Genomic DNA, 19,966 nt, shown 5'->3' with positions numbered 1-19,966 from the left:
ATTTCATGAAGCTCCAGACGAACAGTTATTGTCGACGTTGCTTCCAGAGGCAGTGTTGCAACCGACGACAGATGATTTTTACTCATTACATGCTTCAGCACTCGGTGGTCCCGTTCTGAGAGCTTGTGTAGCCTACCACTTTGCTGCTGAGCCGATGTTGCGCCTAGATGTTTCCACTTAACAATAACAGCACTTACAGTTGACCGGGGCAGCTCTAGCAGGGCAGAAGTTTGACGAAATTACTTGTTGGAAAGGTGGCATCCTATGACGGTGCCACGTTGAAAGTCTCTGAGCTCTTGAGTATAGGCCAATCTAAGGTCAATGTTTGTCTATGGAGATTGCATGGCTGTGTGCTCGATTTTATACACCTGTCAGCAAAGGGTGTGGCTGAAATAGACAAATCAACTAACTTGGGTGTCCACATACTATTGTAGAAATAATGTACATTGACATCCAAATGTTCCACTCCAGTAATTGCTGTGGCAGGTGGGGAGGAATTAAAACGTTCTATGGTTCCATTTTCAATGACACACCACTTCTATCTAGAGGATAGTAGACCTGGCTGAGTGCTGCTATATATACTTTATTTTAAGAATGTGAAATGTCAGAATAATAGTAGAGAGAATGATTTATTTCAGCTTTTATTTCTTTCATCACATTCCCAGTGGGTCAGAAGTTTACATACACTCAATTAGTATTTGGTAGCATTGCCTTTAAATTGTTTAACTTGGGTCAAACGTTTCGGGTAGCCTTCCACAAGCTTCCCACAATAAGTTGGGTGAATTTTGGCCCATTCCTCCTGACAGAGCTGGTGTAACTGAGTCAGGTTTGTAGGCCTCCTTGCTCGCACACGCCTTTTCAGTTCTGCCGACAAATTTTGTATAGGATTGAGGTCAGGGCTTTGTGATGGCCACTCCAATACCTTGACTTTGTTGTCCTTAACCTGTTGAGGACAGACGTTCCGCTAGCGGAACCCCTAGCCAACAGCCAATGGCATCGCACGGCGCAAAATACAAAACCAACTAAAATACCACAATTCAATTTTCTCAAACAATCAACTATTTTACACCATTTTAAAGATAAGACTCTCGTTAATCTAAACACATTGTCCGATTTCAAAAAGGCTTTACAGCGAAAGCAAAACATTAGATTATGTTAGGAGAGTACATAGACACAAATAATCAGACAGCCATTTTCCAAGAAAGCATATATGTCACATAAACCCAAACCACAGCTAAATGCAGCACTAACCTTTGATGATCTTCATCAGATGACACTCCTAGGACATTATGTTATACAATACATGCATGTTTTGTTCAATCAAGTTCATATTTATATCAAAAATGTGCTTTTTACATTAGCATGTGATGTTCAGAACTAGCATACCCACCGAACACTTCCGGTGAATTTACTAAATTACTCATGATAAATGTTCACAAAATACATAACAATTATTTTAAGAATTATAGACACAGAACTCCTTTATGCAATCGCTATGTCCGATTTTAAAATAGCTTTTCGGCGAAAGCACATTTTGCAATATTCTGAGTACATAGCTCGGCCATCACAGGCTAGCTAATTTGACACCCACCAAGTTTGGGGCTCACTAAACTCAGAATTACTATTAGAAAAATTGGATTACCTTTGCTGTTCTTCGTTAGAATGCACTCCAAGGACTTCTACTTCAACAACAAATGTTGTTTTGGTTCCAAATAATCCATAGTTATATCCAAATACCTCCGAGGCTGGTGACGCGCGTGACGCGCGAACGCATTTCGTGACAAATAATTTCAAAATATTCCATTACCGAACTTAGAAGCATGTCAAATGCTGTTTAAAATACATTTTTATGCTATTTTTCTCGTAAAATAGTGATAATATTCCAACCGGGCAACGTTGTATTCATTCAAAGGCTGAAAGAAAAAAATGGAGAAGTCTCGTGACCGCGCATCTCCAGTCTCACTGTCCCCAGGCTGACCACTCACAAACAGAGCTGCTGTACTTTGCCCAGAGACAGCAGACTCCCCATTCCACTTTCTGGCGGCTTTAGAGAGCCAATGGAAGCCTTAGAAAGTGTCACGTTACAGCACAGATGCTGTAATTTCAATAGAGATGCAACAGAAGGACAACAAATTGTCAGACAGGGCACTTCCTGTATGGAATCTTCTCAGGTTTTGGCCTGCCATATGAGTTCTGTTATACTCACAGACACCATTCAAACAGTTTTAGGAACTTTGGAGTGTTTTCTATCCAAATCTACTAATTATATGCATATTCTAGTTTCTGAGCAGGAGTAGTAACCAGATTAAATCGGGTACATTTTTTATCCGGCCATGAAAATACTGCCCCCATCCCAAAGAAGTTAAGCCATTTTCCCACTTTTTCAGTTCTGCCCGCAAATGTTCTATAGGATTGAGGTCAGGGGTTAGTGATGGCCACTCCAATACCTTGACTTTGTTGTCCTTAGAACATTTTGCCACAACTTTGGAAGTATGCTTGGGGTCATTGTCCATTTGGAAGACCCATTTGCGACCAAGCTTTAACTTCCTAAGTGATGTCTTGAGATGCTGCCTCAATATATCCACATAACTTTCTTCCTCATGATGCCATCTATTTTGTGAAGTGCACCAGTCCCTCCTGCAGCAAAGCACCCCCACAACATGATGCTGCCACCCCTGTGCTTCACGGTTGGGATGGTGTTCTTCAGCTTGCAAGCATCCCCCTTTTTTCCTCCAAACAGAACGATGGTCATTATGACCAAACAGTTCTATTTTTGTTTCATCAGACCAGAGGACATTTCTCCAAAAGTACAATCTTTGTCCCCATGTGCAGTTGCAAACCGTAGTCTGGCTTTTTTATGGCGGTTTTGGAGCAGTGGCTTCTTCCTTGCTGAGCGGCCTTTCAGGTTATGTCGATATAGGACTCGTTTTACTGTGGATATAGATACTTTTGTACCCGTTTCCTCCACCATCTTCACAGGGTCCTTTGCTTTTGTTCTGGGATTGATTTGCACCAAAATACGTTCCTCTCTAGGAGACAGAACGCGTCTCCTTCCTGAGCGGTATGACGGCTGCGTGGTCCCATGGTGTTTATACTTGCATACTATTGTTTGTACAGATGAACGTGGTACCTTCAGGCGTTTGGAAATTGCTCCCAAGGATGAACCAGACTTGTGTAGGTCTATAATTTTCATTCTGAGGTCTTGGCTTATTTCTTTTGATTTTCCCATGATGTCAAGCAAAGAGGCACTGAGTTTGAAGGTAGGCCTTGAAATACATCCACAGGTACACCTCCAATTGACTCAAATTATTTCAATTAATCATTCAGAAGCTTCTAAAGCCATGACATCATTTTCCGGAATTTTCTAAACTGTTTAATTGCACAGTCAACTTAGTGTATGTAAACTTCTGACCCACTGGAATTGTGAAAAAGTGAATTATACGTGAAATAATCTGTCTCTAAACAATTGTTGGAAAAATGACTTGTGTCATGCAGAAAGTAGATGTCCTAACCGACTTTCCAAAACCATAGTTTGTTAACAAGAAATTTGTGGAGTGGTTGAAAAACGAGTTTTAATGACTCCAACCTAAGTGTATGTAAACTTCCGACTTCAACAGTATATAGAGGATAGTAGAATTGGCTGAGTGCTTCTATATAGAGGATAGCAGATCTGGCTGAGTGCTGAAAGCTTCTATAGAGAGGATAGTAGACCTGGCTGAGTGCTGAATGCTGCAATATAGAGGATAGTAGACCTGGCTGAGTGCTGAATGCTTCTATAGAGAGGATAGTAGACCTGGCTGAGTGCTTCTATAGAGGATAGCAGACCTGGCTGAGTGCTGCTATAGTGAGGATAGTAGACCTGGCTGAGTGCTGAATGCTGCTATAGAGAGGATAGTAGACCTGGCTGAATGCTGATATAGAGAGGATAGTAGATCTGGCTGAGTGCTTCTATAGAGAGGATAGTAGACCTGGCCGAGTGCTTATATAGAGAGGATAGTAGACCTGGCGGAGTGCTTCAATAGAGAGGATAGTAGACCTGGCTGAGTGCTTCTATAGAGAGGATAGTAGACCTGGCTGAGTGCATCTATAGAGAGGATAGTAGACCAGGCTGAGTGCTTCTATAGAGATGATAGTAGACCTGGCTGAGTGCTGCTATAGAGAGGATAGTAGACCTGGCTGAGTGCTTCTATAGAGAGGATAGTAGACCTGGCTGAGTGCTTCTATAGAGAGGATAGTAGACCTGGCTGAGTACTGAGTACTTTAACCTGTTGGGGATAGGGGGCAGTATTTGCACGGCCAGATAAAAAACGTACCCGATTTATTCTGGTTACTACTCCTGCCCAGTAACTAGAATATGCATCAGGCCAAAACCTGAGAAGATTCCAAACAGGAAGCGCTCTCTCTGACTATTTCTTGGCCTTCTTGATCATCTCTATCCAAAACAGGGGATCTCTGGCATAACGTGACATTTTCTAACGCTCCCATAGGCTCTCAGAAGGCGCCAGAACGTTGAATGGTGACTTTGCAGGCCATAGCTGAAAAACAGTAGCGCATTTGGATAGTGGTCGATCTGAGAAGAATGAGACTGGGGCGCGTGCACGAGCCGACACCATGTTTTAATTTTTTCGTCTTTGAACGAAAACAGGGTTTCCCGGTCGGAATATTATCGCTTCTTTACGAGAAAAATCGCATAAAAATTGATTTTAAACAGCGTTTGACATGCTTCGAAGTTCGGTAATGGAATATTTTGAATTTTTTTGTCACGAAATGCGCCGGGCGCGTCACCCTTCTTTACCCTTCGGATAGTGTCTTGAACGCACGAACAAAACGCCGCTATTTGGATATAACTATGGATTATTTGGAACCAAACCAACATTTGTTATTGAAGTAGAAGTCCTGGGAGTGCATTCTGACGAAGAACAGCAAAGGTAATCCAATTTTTCTAATAGTAAATCTGAGTTTGGTGAGTACCACACTTGGTGGGTGTCAAAATAGCTAGCCCGTGATGGCCGGGCTATCTACTCAGAATATTGCAAAATGTGCTTTCACCGAAAAGCTATTTTAAAATCGGACACCGCAATTGCATAAAGGAGTTCTGTATCTATAATTCTTAAAATAATTGTTATGTTTTTTGTGAACGTTTATCGTGAGTAATTTAGTAAATTCCCCCGGAAGTGTTCGGTGGGAATGCTAGTCACATGCTAGTCACATGCTAATGTAAAAAGCTGGTTTTTGATATAAATATGAACTTGATTGAACAAAACATGCATGTATTGTATAACATAATGTCCTAGGAGTGTCATCTGATGAAGATCATTTAGCTGTGCATTTAGCTGTGGTTTGGGTTTATGTGACATTATATGTTAGCTTGAAAAATGTGCGTCTGATTATTTCTGGCTGGGTACTCTGCTGACGTAATCTAATGTTTTGCTTTCGTTGTAAAGCCTTTTTGAAATCGGACAGTGTGGTTAGATTAACGAGAGTCTTGTCTTTAAAATGGTGTAAAATAGTCATATGTTTGAGAAATTGAAGTAATAGCATTTCTAAGGTATTTGAATATCGCGCCACGGGATTCCACTGGCTGTTGAGTAGGTGGGACGCAAGCGTCCCACTGGCCCAGAGAGGTTAAAGAGCATCAAAACAGCGGTCTGACTCAGTGGCGAAAGGTCATTGTGAGGTTATAGATGAGGTGGTGGAGATTTTTAGTTGTTGATGTGATTGGCCTGACTGAAACATGGCTTAAGCCTGATGAATTTACTGTGTTAAATGAGGCCTCACCTCCTGGTTACAATAGTGACCATATCACCCGCGCATCCTGCAAAGGCGGAGGTGTTGCTAACATGTACGATAGCAAATTTCAATTGACAAAAAACCCAGATGTTTTCGTCTTTTGAGCTTCTAGTCATGAAATCTATGCAGCCTACTCAATCACTTTTTATAGCTACTGTTTACAGGCCTCCTGGGCCATATACAGCGTTCCTCACTGAGTTCCTATCAGACCTTGTAGTCATAGCAGATAATATTCCAATTTTTGGTGACTTTAATATTCACATGGAAAAGTCCACAGACCTACTCCAAAAGGCTTTCGGAGCCATCATCGACTCAGTGGGTTTTGTCCAACATGTCTCTGGACCTACTCACTGCCACAGTCATACTCTGGACCTAGTTTTGTCCCATGGAATAAATGTTGTGGATCTTAATGTTTTTCCTCATAATCCTGGACTATCGGACCACCATTTTATTATGTTTGCAATCGCAACAAATAATCTGCTCAGACCCCAACCAAGGATCATCAAAAGTCATGCTATAAATTCTCAGACAACCCAAAGATTCCTTGATGCCCTTCCAGACTCCCTCTGCCTACCCAAAGATGTCAGAAGACAAAAATCAGTTAACCACCTAACTGAGGAACTCAATTTAACCTTGCGCAATACCCTAGATGCAGTCGCACCCCTAAAAACATTTGTCATAAGAAACTACCTCCCTGGTATACAGAAAATACTCAAGCTCTGAAGCAAGCTTCCAGAAAATTGGAACGTAAATGGCGCCGCACCAAACTGGAAGTCATCCGACTAGCTTGGAAAAACAGTACCGTGCAGTATCGAAGAGCCCTCACTGGTGCTCGATCATTCTATTTTTTCAACTTATTTGAGGAAAATAAGAACAAGCCAAAATGTATTTTTGATACTGTCGCAAAGCTAACTAAAAAGCAGCATTCCCCAAGAGAGGATGGCTTTCACTTCAGCAGTAATAAATTCATGAACTTCTTTGAGGAAAAGATCATGATCATTAGAAAGCAAATTACGGACTCCTCTTTAAATCTGAGTATTCCTCCAAAGCTCAGTTGTCCTGAGTCTGCACAACTCTGCTAGGACCTAGGATCAAGGGAGACACTCAAGTGTTTTAGTACTATATCTCTTGACACAATGATGAAAATAATTATGGCCTCTAAACCTTCAAGCTGCATACTGGACCCTATTCCAACTAAACTACTGAAAGAGCTGCTTCCTATGCTTGGCCCTCCTATGTTGAACATAATAAACGGCTCTCTATCCACCGGATGTGTACTAAACTCACTAAAAGGGGCAGTAATAAAGCCTCTCTTGAAAAAGCCTTGACCCAGAAAATATAAAAAACTATCGGTCTATATCGAATCTCCCATTCCTCTCAAAATGTGTAGAAAAAGCTTTGGGCAGCAACTCACTGCCTTCCTGAAGACAAACAATGTATACAGAATGCTTCAGTCTGGTTTTAGACCCCATCATAGCACTGAAACTTCACTTGTGAAGGTGGTAAATTACCTTTTAATGGTGTCAGACCGAGGCTCTGCATCTGTCCTCATGCTCCTAGACCTTAGTGCTGCTTTTGATACCATCGATCACCACATTCTTTTGGAGATGCTTGTTCTAGGTCCCAAGAAACAAAGAGATCTTCTGTTGAATCTGACAATTAATCTCGATGGTTGTACAGTCGTCTCAAATAAAACTGTGAAGGACCTCGGCGTTACTCTGGACCCTGATCTCTCTTTTGACGAACATATCAAGACTGTTTCAAGGACAGCTTTTTTCCATTTACGTAACATTGCAAAAATCTGACATTTTCTGTCCAAAAAGTATGCAGAAAAATTAATCAATGCTTTTGTCACTTCTAGGTTAGACTACTGCAATGCTCTACTTTCCGGCTACCCGGATAAAGCACTAAATAAACTTCCGTTAGTGCTAAATACGGCTGCTAGAATCCTGACTAGTTTGATCATATTACTCCAGTGCTAGCCTCCCTACACTGGCTTCCTGTTAAGGCAAGGGCTGATTTCAAAGTTTTACTGCTAACCTACAAAGCATTACATGGGCTTGCTCCTACCTATCTTTCCGATTTGGTCCTGCCGTACATACCTACACGTACGCTAGGGTAACAGGACGCAGGCCTCCTAATTGTCCCTAGAATCTCTAAGCAAACAGCTGGAGGCAGGGCTTTCTCCTATAGAGCTCCATTTTTATGGAATGGTCTGCCTACCCATGTGAGAGACGTAGACTCGGTCTCAACCTTTAAGTCTTTATTGAAGACTCATCTCTTCAGTAGGTCCTATGATTGAGTGAAGTCTGGCCCAGGAGTGTGAAGACGAACGGAACGGCACTGGATCAACGAACCGCCCTTGCTGTCTCTGCCTGGCCGGTTCCCCTCTCTCCACTGGGATTCTCTGCCTCTAACCCTATTACAGGGGCTGAGTTACTGGCCTACTGGTGCTCTTCCATGCCGTCGCTAGGAGGGGTTTGGTCTTCCTGTCTGGGTTGGCGCCCCCCCTTGGGTTGTGCCGTGGCGGAGATCTTTGTGGGCTATACTCAGCCTTTGGTGGTTGAAGATATCCCTCAAGTGGTGTAGGGGCTGTGCTTTGGCAAAGTGGGTGGGGTTATATCCTGCCTGTTTGGCCCTGTCCGGGGTATCATCGGATGGGGCCACAGTGTCTCCTGACCCCTTCTGTCTCTGCCTCCAGTATTTATGTTGCAGTAGTTTATGTGTTGGGGGGCTAGGGTTAGTCTGTTATATCTGGAGTATTTCTCCTGTCTTGTCCAGTGTCCTGCGGGAATTTAAGTATGCTCTCTCTAATTCTCTCTTTCTTTCTCTCTTTCGGAGGACCTGAGCCCTAGGACCATGCCTCAGGACTACCTGGCATAATGACTCCTTGCTGTCCCCAGTCCACCTGGCCGTGCTGACCTGTTGCACCCTCGACAACCACTGTGATTACTATTATCTGACCATGCTGGTCGTCTATGAACATTTGAACATCTTGGCCATGTTCTGTTATAATCTCCACCCGGCACAGCCAGAAGAGGACTGGCCACCCCTGCCTGGTTCCTCTCTAGGTTTCTTCCTAGGTTCTGGCCTTTCTAGGGAGTTTTTCCTAGCCGCCGTGCTGCATTGCTTGCTGTTTGAGGTTTTAGGCTGGGTTTCTGTACAGCACTTTAAGACATCAGCTGATGTAAGAAGGGCTATATAAATACATTTAAACACTGGAGTGATACAGTACAGAAATAAGTAAATCAGAGTGAGACACACAACAGAAGTTTAAAGACTGTCAAACCAACTCAGCTGCAGCTACAGACTGATCTGACAGAGGAATGTTGTAAAAGCAGACATGATAAACCTGCTCTGAACTCATACCACATACGCATTCCAAATGGTACCATATTCTCTATGGGCCCTTGTCAAAAGTAGTCCACTAAATAGGAAAAATGTTCTATTTGAGACGCAACCCACGTTGGTCTTCCTGTACTCCTCTGCAGACTTAAAATATTCAAGATCTTTGGTGGACTTATTCAAAGCATGACAACACGGTTGACAAACAAGTTATGTTTGGGATATCTTATCGCATATGTGTGCGTGCGTTTGTGCGAACTGTGAATCCTCGTCCTCTTCAGATAGTGAGACTAAACATAGGAGATAAGATCTCTCCAACCTCTGGATGTGGGTAGATGTCTATAAGGCCAGGCGCCACAGGCTGAAATGACATGCTACCTGTTCCTGTAGACTGGCAAACTGCACGCAGAAAAATACAAATTGTATGTATGTATCTGATATCTCTCCAGATAGGGACTTGACAAATGAACCCTGGACACCTGGGTCGTGTTTGTAGGAACAAACTCCTGTCCTCCGTACAGATATCTTTAGTTTGCTATTACTCATGAGGCAAAGTTTTGAAAAATATATATTTATTTTCTATAAGAAAAAAACAGTTGTTCGCACATCACTGATGTAAGTTCTTTACAGTATAAAATGTAGGATTCATTTACATTCAACCAGTATAGAATAAATACATAATCAATACGTATAAAATTTGTACATTCATGTGAAACATTCTGTATTTCAATATAAAATGATCTTATTTGAGAACAATTATGCTTTTCATGATGGAAGTACATAGTACCGTATATCAAGCAAACGTTTTTAGTCTGACTACAAACATCCATGGGAAGAACATTGACTGTTATCTTTAAGACATAATTCAAAAGTAATAATTTAACAAATAAATGTTTGTTTAAATACATTTAAAAAATAACTCAAATTTGAATATATTTCAATAAAAACAGAGTGATCCAATCAATAAGTATAGTACATCAAAAAATACATGAACAACCTAAACCTGAGAATGGTCTATAAATAAATCATTACTTCTGTCACAGAAGAGAGATGCAGCATATTTATGTGCCATATTACACAAAGAGAGATGCAGCATATTTATGGGCCATATTACCCGAAGAGAGATGCAGCATATTTATGGGCCATATTACCCAAAGAGAGATGCAGCATATTTATGGGCCATATTACACAAAGAGAGATGCAGCATATTTATGGGCCATATTACTCGAAGAGAGATGCAGCATATTTATGGGCCATATTACACAAAGAGAGATGCAGCATATTTATGGGCCATATTACCCGAAGAGAGATGCAGCATATTTATGGGCCATATTACCCGAAGAGATCATTCTATAAAATATAGAGATAATCGAATTATCTCTACGGTAGTATCTCACTTACATTCCTTTTCGTTCAGGTTCTGGAGGAAATGTCTGTAAGCTATTAGAACAATAGTCTTCGGTGGACGGGTTAGCAGCAGCTTATCCTTCATGGGGCAGATACTGGCCTCCTTTAAAATATAAATAATTGAGCCATTAGTACGCAGCATTCGGTGCCCTGAACTAACTTCTACCTGCACAAGTAGAGTGAGCAGAACTGTGCCGGAGCTGGACCTGAACTGAATGCTACCGTCTGCCAAACAGTGACAGAGTCCCAAATGGCACCTTATTCCAATTGGCCCTGGTCAAAAGTAGTGCACTATATAGGGAATAGAGTGCCATTTAGGATGCATCCAGAGAGTGTGTATTATACAGAGGCAAATGGCACCCTATTCCCTATATAGTGCACTACTTTTGACCAGGGCCCATAGGGACTGACCTGTCCAAAACACTTCACTAAACTGTGTATAAAACAGCCAGTGTTCAGAAACTCACCTCAGGGGTAGAGATCTGAGGCAGAGCCTGGATGTTCTTTTGTAGTCTGTTCAGAAGTGGTTTGTGTTCCTCGGTCCGGGCCTTCACCTTGTTGACCACATGCTTCAGCTCAGTGGCAAACATCCCCTGGCACTCACACTGCAAGTAACACGAGGAGACTTGATCAGACAACAGGTGTAAGTTATGCATTCACCACTAACGTGTGTGCGTGTGCATGTGTGTGTGTGCAGATTGATGAAGGATAGATGACTTACTGCTTTCTCCTGCATTTTTAATGTTGGTACTCGGTATCGCTTTGGCTGTATGATGGAAGAAAAACAGTATAAGATAGACATAGACTACAATCAGAATGGCAGTATATTACAATTCCACCAATTATCTCATGGTCTCTGTGTATTTATTGACTTTGGATAAAATCTCTCGTTGAACCAATGCCCTGCGGTTTGTGACTAGCCACGATGATGCACATAGTATGGAACTCACTACCCAACTCTTTACATGGACAACTACTGTCAGTGAGCTTAACTTTGAGCTCAACTCCAAATGTCTGTCCCAAATGGGACCCTTTTACCCAATTGGTTCATTCATCCCCCTCCTCTCCCCTGTAACTATTCCCCAGGTCGTTGCTGTAAATGAGAATGTGTTCTCAGTCAACTTACCTGGTAAAATAACGGTAAAATAAAACAAATAAAAAATAAAATATAGTCCACTTCTTTTGTCAAAAGTATATAGACACTAGGGTACTATTTGTGGCACAACTAACTACCAGTGATAAGAACATTACTAAGCTTATTACAGCATACTTACGTAAGTGAAGTTCTCCGGAGTGAGGTTGCTCAAGTCTTTCAGGATCTCTGTGCGTAAGTTGTTGCTCAGACAGCGATGCAGCATGTTGAGAAACACAATGACAACAACAGCTAACTTCATTATTTTCATACTGTGATCTCTGTCAATTACTCTCTTTCTCTCTGTTTTTCTCGGTCTGTCGGTCCCTTTAGAATGTGTGAAGTGAGAATGGCAGAGATCAGCAACATTAATGCTTTTTATGGCAATCAAACAGGAAGTTGTTGTGAGAGGACGTACAGAAACCGTGATGTCACTGAAACAGCCCAGACACCAGGCTCTGGTTCGGAGAGATCAAGGAAAACACAGTGTCATCATCACCATCACCACCACCACAGGTCAGGGATGATATTCGTTCATATATTTATTTATTTTACCTTTATTTAACTAGGCAAGTCAGTTAACCTCTCTAGGGTCGGCGGGACGAAATCGTCCCACCTACGTAACAGCCAGTGGAATCCTGTGGCGCGTTATTCAAATACCTTAGAAATGCTATTACTTCAATTTCTCAAACATATGACTATTTTACACCATTTTAAAGACAAGACTCTCGTTAATCTAACCACACTGTCCGATTTCAAAAAGGCTTTACAACGAAAGCAAAACATTAGATTATGTCAGCAGAGTACCCAGCCAGAAATAATCAGACACCCATTTTTCAAGCTAGCATATAATGTCACAAAAACCCAGAAGACAGCTAAATGCAGCACTAACCTTTGATGATCTTCATCAGATAACACACCTAGGACATTATGTTATACAATACATGCATGTTTTGTTCAATCAAGTTCATATTTATATCAAAAACTAGCTTTTTACATTAGCATGTGACGTTCAGAACTAGCATACCCCCCGCAAACTTCCGGTGAATTTACAAAAAATGTACTAAATTACTCACGATAAACGTTCACAAAAAGCATAACAATTATTTTAAGAATTATAGATACAGAACTCCTCTCTGCACTCGATATGTCCGATTTTAAAATAGCTTTTCGGTGAAAGCACATTTTGCAATATTCTAAGTAGATAGCACGGTATCACAGGGCTAGCTATTTAGACACCCAGCAAGTTTAGCACTCACCAAAGTCAAATTTACTATAAGAAAAATGTTATTACCTTTGGTGTTCTTCGTCAGAATGCACTCCCAGGACTTCTACTTCAATAACAAATGTTGGTTTGGTCCCAAATAATCCATAGTTATATCCAAACAGCGGCGTTTTGTTCGTGCGTTCAAGACACTATCCGAAAGGGTTGTGACGAGCACAACGCATTTCGTGACAAAAGATTTCTAAATATTCCATTACCGTACTTCGAAGCATGTCAACCGCTGTTTAAAATCAATTTTTATGCCATTTTTCTCGTAAAAAAGCAATAATATTCCGACCGGGAATCTGCGTTTAGGTAAAAAGACGAAAGAAAATAAAGCATGGGGTCGACTCGTGTACGCGCCTAAGCCCATTGTCCTCTGATCGGCCACTTGCCAAAGGCGATAATGTGTTTCAGCCAGAGGCTGCCTCGATATCATTCAGCTTTTTCCCGGGCTCTGAGAGCCTATGGGAGCCGTAGGAAGTGTCACGTTACAGCAAAGATCCTCAGTCTTCAATAAACAGAGACAAGAAGAACAAGATCTTGTCAGAGAGGGCACTTCCTGTAAGGAATCTTCTCAGTTCTGTTATACTCACAGACACCATTCAAACAGTTTTAGAAACTTTAGGGTGTTTTCTATCCAAAGCCAATAATTATATGCATATTGTAATTACTGGGCAGGAGTAGTAACCAGATTAAATCGGGTACGTTTTTTATCCGGCCGTGTCAATACTGCCCCCTACCCCCAACAGGTTAAGAAATTCTTATTTTCAATGATGGCCTAGTGACTTGTTCAGGGGCAGAATGACAGATTTGTACCTTGTCAGCTCGGGGATTCGATCTTGCAACCTTTCGGTTACTAGTCCAACGCTCTAACCTCTAGGCTACCTGCCGCCCCGTATATATGAATCTGATAAAGATGTTTGATGATTATGATGGATAGTTTCATGTTGTTGTGTCCAGGACCATGTATGTTAACAACATTTTGTCTTGTTAAAATAAAACCTATTAAAGATGTTAAAACCGCTCTTGGGTAGGGGGTAGTATTTTGACGTCCGGATGAAAAGCGTGCCCAAACTAAACTGCATGCTACTCAGGCCCAGAAGCTAGGATATGCATATAATTGGTAGATGTGGATAGAGAACACTCTAAAGTTTCCAGAACTGTTAAAATAATGTCTGTGAGTATAACAGAACTGATATGGAAGGCGCAAACCTGAGTAAAATCCATCCAGGAAGTGGGATATTTTTGATGTGGGTACTTTTCTCTTGCCTGCCTATACAGTATGTCAATGGTTAGGACCTAGATTGCAGTTCCTATGGCTTCCACTAGATGTCAACAGTCTTTAGACAGGGTTTCAGGCTTTTATTTTGAAAAATTAGGAAAAAAGACCCCCTGATTTGAGTGGACAGTGAGATGTACCAGAGCTTATTTGCGCATGCGACCGGGAGTGCGCCCTCCATTATTTTTCCTTTCTATTGAATACGCTATTGTCCGGTTGAAATATTACCGATTATTTTGACAAAAGACAACCTGAGGATTAATTATAAACATCGTTTGACATGTTTCGACGAACTTTACCGGTACTATTTGGATATATTCGTCTGAATGTTGTGACCGCCATTGAGACAGTGGATTACTGAACAAAATGCGCCAACAAAACAAGTTTTTGGGACATAAAGAGGAACTTTATCGAACAAAACAAACATTTATTGTGTAACAGGGACTCTTGTGACAACAACCAGATGAAGCTCATCAAAGGTAAGTGATTAATTACATCGCTATTTCTGACTTTCATGACTCCTCTACTTGGCTTGAAAATGTGTGTATGATTTTGTAAGCGGGGCGCTGTCCTCAGATTATCGCATGGTATGCTTTCACCGTAAAGCCTTTTTGAAATCCGACACAGCGACTGGATTAACAAGAAGTTCATCTTTAAGCCGATGTATAACACTTGTATATTTTAGGAATGTTTATTATGAGTATTTCTGTATTTTGTATTTGGCGCTCTGCAATTTCACCGGATGTTGGCCAGGTGGGACGCTACCGTCCCACCTACCCCAGAGAGGTTTTAAGAACTGCTGCGCTCTCGTTCCAGACCAGCAGATGTCTTTTTAGAGTGCCGGTGCACATGGTGATCCCGATCTTGCACTGGCAAAGCTATGGACTGTGCTTTCATCAAATATAGGCTCTAATAGGTTGTTTAAAAAATATATATATTTCACCTTTATTTAACCAATTAGAGAGAGAGGATAGTAGACCTGGATGAGTGCTTCTATAGAGAGGATAGTAGACCTGGCTGAGTACTGAGTACTTTAAAGAGCATCAAAACAGCGGTCTGACTCAGTGGTGAAAGGTCATTGTGAGGTTATAGATGAGGTGGTGGAGATTTTTTATTTTTTTATTTCACCTTTATTTAACCAGGTTGGCCTTTTGAGAACAAGTTATCATTTACAACTGCGACCTGGCCAAGATAAAGCAAAGCAGTGCGACACAAACAACAACACAGAGTTACACATAAACAAAAGTACAGTCAATAACACAATAGAAAAAGTCTATATACAGTGTGTGCAAATGGCGTGAGGAGGTAAGGCAATAAATAGGCCATAGTAGCGAAGTAATTACAATTTAGCAAATGAACACTGGAGTGATAGATGTGCAGATGATGATGTGGAAGTAGAAATACTTTTGTGCAAAAGAGCAAAAAGTAAATATAGGTTGTACAATGTTTTGTGGAGGAGTTTTCAAGATGTGGACCTCTAGCCTCTTGTGCGAGATGACCCAGAGATGCACCTTGAGTTGTAGGCTACAAAAGGAAGTAGTGGTCCTCAATGAGATTTTTTTTTTTTTAATGTATTGAACCTTTATTTAACTAGGCAAGTCAGTTAAGAACAAATTATGTTTTACAATGACAGCCTAGGAACAGTGGGTTAACTGCCTTGTTCAGGGGCAGGACAGATTTGTACCTTGTCAGCTCGGGGATTTGATCCAGCAACCTTTCGGTTACTGGCCCAACGCTCTAAACACTAGGTTACCTGCCTCCCCAAGATAAGATGATACTATATTTATCTGGTTGCACAGACAGACTTTTGCTGTGCCTCTCAAGCCTGCTTGAAGCACTCTGACCATGCTTGAAACCATATTGCACATCTGTCAAATAGACAAATCTACCATGAAATGACTCTAGGCATCATCCAACCACCATCAGCACTTCACAGATCAGGCAAGTTGCACACTGGGACTGTGTCTGAAATAGCACCCTATGGTCCCTGGTCAAAAGTAGTGCACAATATAGGGAATAGGGTGCCGTTTCGGACGCACCCAAGCTGTCAGTCTTGCAGGTGTAAAATTCACCTTCCAGTGAAGAACTGCGGGGTTTCTCAGTCTTCTCTAGTGTGCGAGGAGAAGCGTACTAATACCCTATGTGAAGTAGAGTTTCTGAGGTCTCTCTCCATGACACCTTATCAGAGACTACCATCTCAGCCACACTTCTGATGCTATGTGGACATGGTGACAGCTCTCGTGGGTTAGATTTACTTTCTTCGTTGAATTCTCTGTTGGGCCTAGATTTGAAAAACTAACCACAACCTTAAACTAATTCCAATTGCATAATTTGAATGATAAAGGAATCTGAGCAGCTGCCGCCTATATAATCTTTGATTATTGCATGGTTCATGAACCTGGTCAGGACACATGGCAGTGTTCCAAATGGTACCCTATTCCTTTTACGGGGCACTACTTCTACCAGGGCCCGTATAGGGAATAGGGTGCCATTTGGGAAGCAACTATGAGATGGTTATCTCTGCTGTTTAAATCCGATTTCCTGTCAGAACCTAAGAGATGTTTTCATTTGCACTAGACCCACTCACACATCTCCTCTATGAGTCTGACTGTATCTCATATGAAGAGTACACACTCAAATTGATACTACATCTACATTTCCTGTACTTTAATCATATGCATGTACTGTATGTGTCCATTAGTATGCTCTAATAAATGACATGTTTTATTCATTATTTTTTCCATTACAAATTCTGATGATTAAATTCTCCCCTCTCCCAGCCTTCCGTCCCTAGCTGATACCAGCCAGTCGTTCTGTGTTCATGTGTTTCTGTTGTGATGTGTTTACGTGTTTGTGCCAATTTCATTTGCCCTCAGAGTTGCTATATAATTGCTTATTACTCATGCATGCCCAGGCCCATAACCAAGTCTAGAATGATTACATTAATTCACTAATATGTCCGTGTAGCGGTAGTGGGTTCAAATATTATTCTAAAGAACTAAAATAGTTTGAGCGTTTTCCCCGGCCTGCCTGGAATGCCAGATGGGCGGGGTTTAGGGAAGTGTTGCATTATTGGGGCTACTCTATCAGTCCATTGAGCCAGGCAAGATCAATCAAGCACAGATAAAATATATTAAATGATACTAATACTATTTAAACCCAGGTCTGCCTTCTATGGAGGCATGAAGTAGGCCTACAGTAACTATATAGCCTGGCTCTAACCCAGAGATATGGGGCTACGTCCCAAATGGGCCTTGGTCAAATGTAGTGCACTATATAGGGAATAGGGTGCAATTTGTGACGCATCACTGTGCCACCTTGTTCATTCTCACAGCACAGCAGAAGTAGCACAGCCGCTCTTCTCGTCGGTATTGCCAATCCACAGAGATCATCATCAGTGATGTAGGAGATAACACAGCAGGGTCGAAAGGCCCATAGAGCTGTCAGTCACTGTGGTTAGGCTAGCTGTGGTGACTATCTTTTCTCTGGGTGAAATAATGAGATCCTCTGACTGCAGATAAGAGACCAGGGTGGAGAGGCCCAGACAGGTCTGAGTCACTGTGGTTACCAGCGAAGGTCTACATAGATTTACATGGTCATCTTGAGAGGAAAGTAACGGTCCTATGGGTAAACCACAGCGCTGGAAAGATATTGAAGGTCATACAGATAATATGGGTATGACATCGGGGGTAAGAGGGCTTCCCCATCCTTGGTAGTGGTTTATTTTATAGATTTTTTTATTGAATTGAAGCCGGTCAACATTTACATGACATTTTAGTCATTCATCAGATGCTGTCATCAGGTCAAGGGAACATCAACAGATCCTTCACCCTGTTGACTCGGGGACCCGAAGCAGCGATCTCTCAGGCCACTGGCCCAACGCTCAACCATCCAAGACCCCCCCCCCCCCCCCCCCCCCCCCCACAGTTCACCCCCAAAAAAACTCCCCAACCCCAAAGCACCCCTATCTCCACCCCCTCTGAGCCACCGTCCAACCCAACCAAACAACTACCCAGCCCATGTTCCAACGACCAATAAAAATAAAGAAAAAAAGAGGGGCAAAAAATAAGAAAAGGAAAACTACAATGTAGAACAAAAGACAAGGACAACAATTAAAGCAGCAAGGTCAACTGTGCGTGGAATTAGTACATCAAATACATCTTCCCAACTATTTTGCAATCTGTATGGCACTTTCATATTTACACGTGTGTGTGTTTTTTAGCGTCATTTTACCCCTCACTCAGCAACTTCACTCCCTCTCATCTCCAGTTCCACATCCCAACCCTCAGCTTCCCTCAGCCAATCCCATCTATCTCTGCTGGCCATCCTCTTCGGATTTCTATGAACCTGATATCTTTAAACTGTGCTGTGATGTTTAACATACAATATGAATCTAATCGAAGAGAATCCACCAATTGCGAGGTGAAGACAAATAAGGTCTCTCCAAGTCTCCCAACAATGGGTAAATGATTTATTCATGTTATGCTTTTTCAGCCATTCTTGAACCTGAGACGAGAAGCAGGCTCCCTGAGCGCAATACCAAAACAAATGGTGTTTTGATTCTGTATCATCGCAGCAAAATCTGCAGAGCTGCAATGGTTGTGTGCCTCAAATATTAAACATTTTTGTTGGTGGCAATAATTCTGTACAATAATTTTTTATGAAAGGGCGAAGTGTTGAATGTTGCTTCGTTTTATATATCATATCATACACCCTATGCCATGGAATTGGTACATCAAAAATATCTTCCCAGCTATTTTGCAATCTGTATGGCACTTTCATACTTATCCTATTTTTATTCCTCCGGCATTTTTGATCGTTTATATTGGGCAGAAAGAGCAGTTTTCTACCTCCTCCCACTGTCACTTGCCTCCAAAAATATTCTAGTGTAGTGCTGTAATCAATTGGTTGTAATCTTGGATTGAGCAGACATTCCCACACATTTCCGATAACTCCATGAAAGACATAACTCTACCGTTCCAATGTACAATATTTAAAAACAAAATACCTTTTCTTTTCCATAAATACAGGTCTTATATCAACTAGTAAATTTGAGTTCAACCATCATATTTGTTGTAATATTTGCTCTATCTTTTCCGGGGGATGAAATTGAAATTGTAACCAGCTCTGTATTGCCTGTTTGAAAAAGAGAGATACTTTGAACAAGGTTTCATTTTTAATTGAGAAGCGACTATTTTTAATCAAGGGATGAGCTTTTCTTAATTTGTATTTAACCTTTATTTAACTAGGCAAATCAGTTAAAAACCTATTGTTATTTACAATGAGGGCCTACCAGGGAACAGTGGGTTAACTGCCTTGTTCAGGGGCAGCACAACAGATTTTTACCTTGTAAGCTCGGGGATTTAATCCAACAACCTTTCAGTTACTGGCCCAACACTCTAACCACACTCTGAATAGACAGGTATTTACCTCTCCATGGCTGCAGGATCTTGTCTATTTTTACACATTTTCTATTGAAATTCATGGAGGAGAGCTCATTTATATATTTTGTGATATGAATACCAAGTATATCTACATCACCATCAGCTGATGTTATAGGTAAACTGCAGGGTAATGTAAAAGTTGTCTTTTAAAGATCCAATACATAATATGGTACACTTATCATAATTGAGTTTTAGTCCAGACAGGCCAGAAAAGTTATCTAGATCTTCAATGAGACATTGCAGGGATCTAGCTTGTGGACTTAATATAAAACTTGAGTCATCGGCATACATGGGCACCTTTG

General features: G+C 41.4%; 1 protein-coding gene across 1 annotated transcript; it reads right to left on the bottom strand.

Annotated features, from left to right (window-relative positions):
* Positions 1 to 9,730: 9,730 nt before the first annotated feature.
* LOC106604291 (uncharacterized) lies at positions 9,731 to 12,538 on the bottom strand. The gene is made up of 4 exons (XM_082975052.1): positions 11,817 to 12,538; positions 11,264 to 11,308; positions 11,010 to 11,147; positions 9,731 to 10,645 (listed from the first exon to the last, which is right to left on the bottom strand). Exons 1-4 carry the CDS (start codon positions 11,943 to 11,945, stop codon positions 10,529 to 10,531), a joined length of 429 nt encoding a protein of 142 aa, XP_082831178.1. The 5' UTR covers positions 11,946 to 12,538; the 3' UTR covers positions 9,731 to 10,528.
* Between the last annotated feature and the right edge of the window lie 7,428 nt (positions 12,539 to 19,966).

This window comes from Salmo salar, chromosome 05 (assembly GCF_965601325.2).
Source record: "Salmo salar chromosome 05, fSalSal1, whole genome shotgun sequence".
Lineage (NCBI taxonomy): Eukaryota > Metazoa > Chordata > Actinopteri > Salmoniformes > Salmonidae > Salmo > Salmo salar.
The sequence above is the reverse complement of the archived record's forward strand: the minus strand, read 5'-3'. Positions and strand labels throughout refer to the sequence as shown.

What these genes read in the sequence shown, in the direction of transcription:
- LOC106604291 (XM_082975052.1), bottom strand. Translation starts at nt 11,945, where the DNA reads ATGAAAATAATGAAGTTAGCTGTTGTTGTCATTGTGTTTCTCAACATG. An exon ending in CTCCGGAGAACTTCACTTAC is followed by an intron (nt 11,309 to 11,816) that starts GTAAGTATGCTG and finishes TCCATCATACAG; the next exon opens with CCAAAGCGATACCGAGTACC. An exon ending in CTCAGATCTCTACCCCTGAG is followed by an intron (nt 10,646 to 11,009) that starts GTGAGTTTCTGA and finishes TATATTTTAAAG; the next exon opens with GAGGCCAGTATCTGCCCCAT.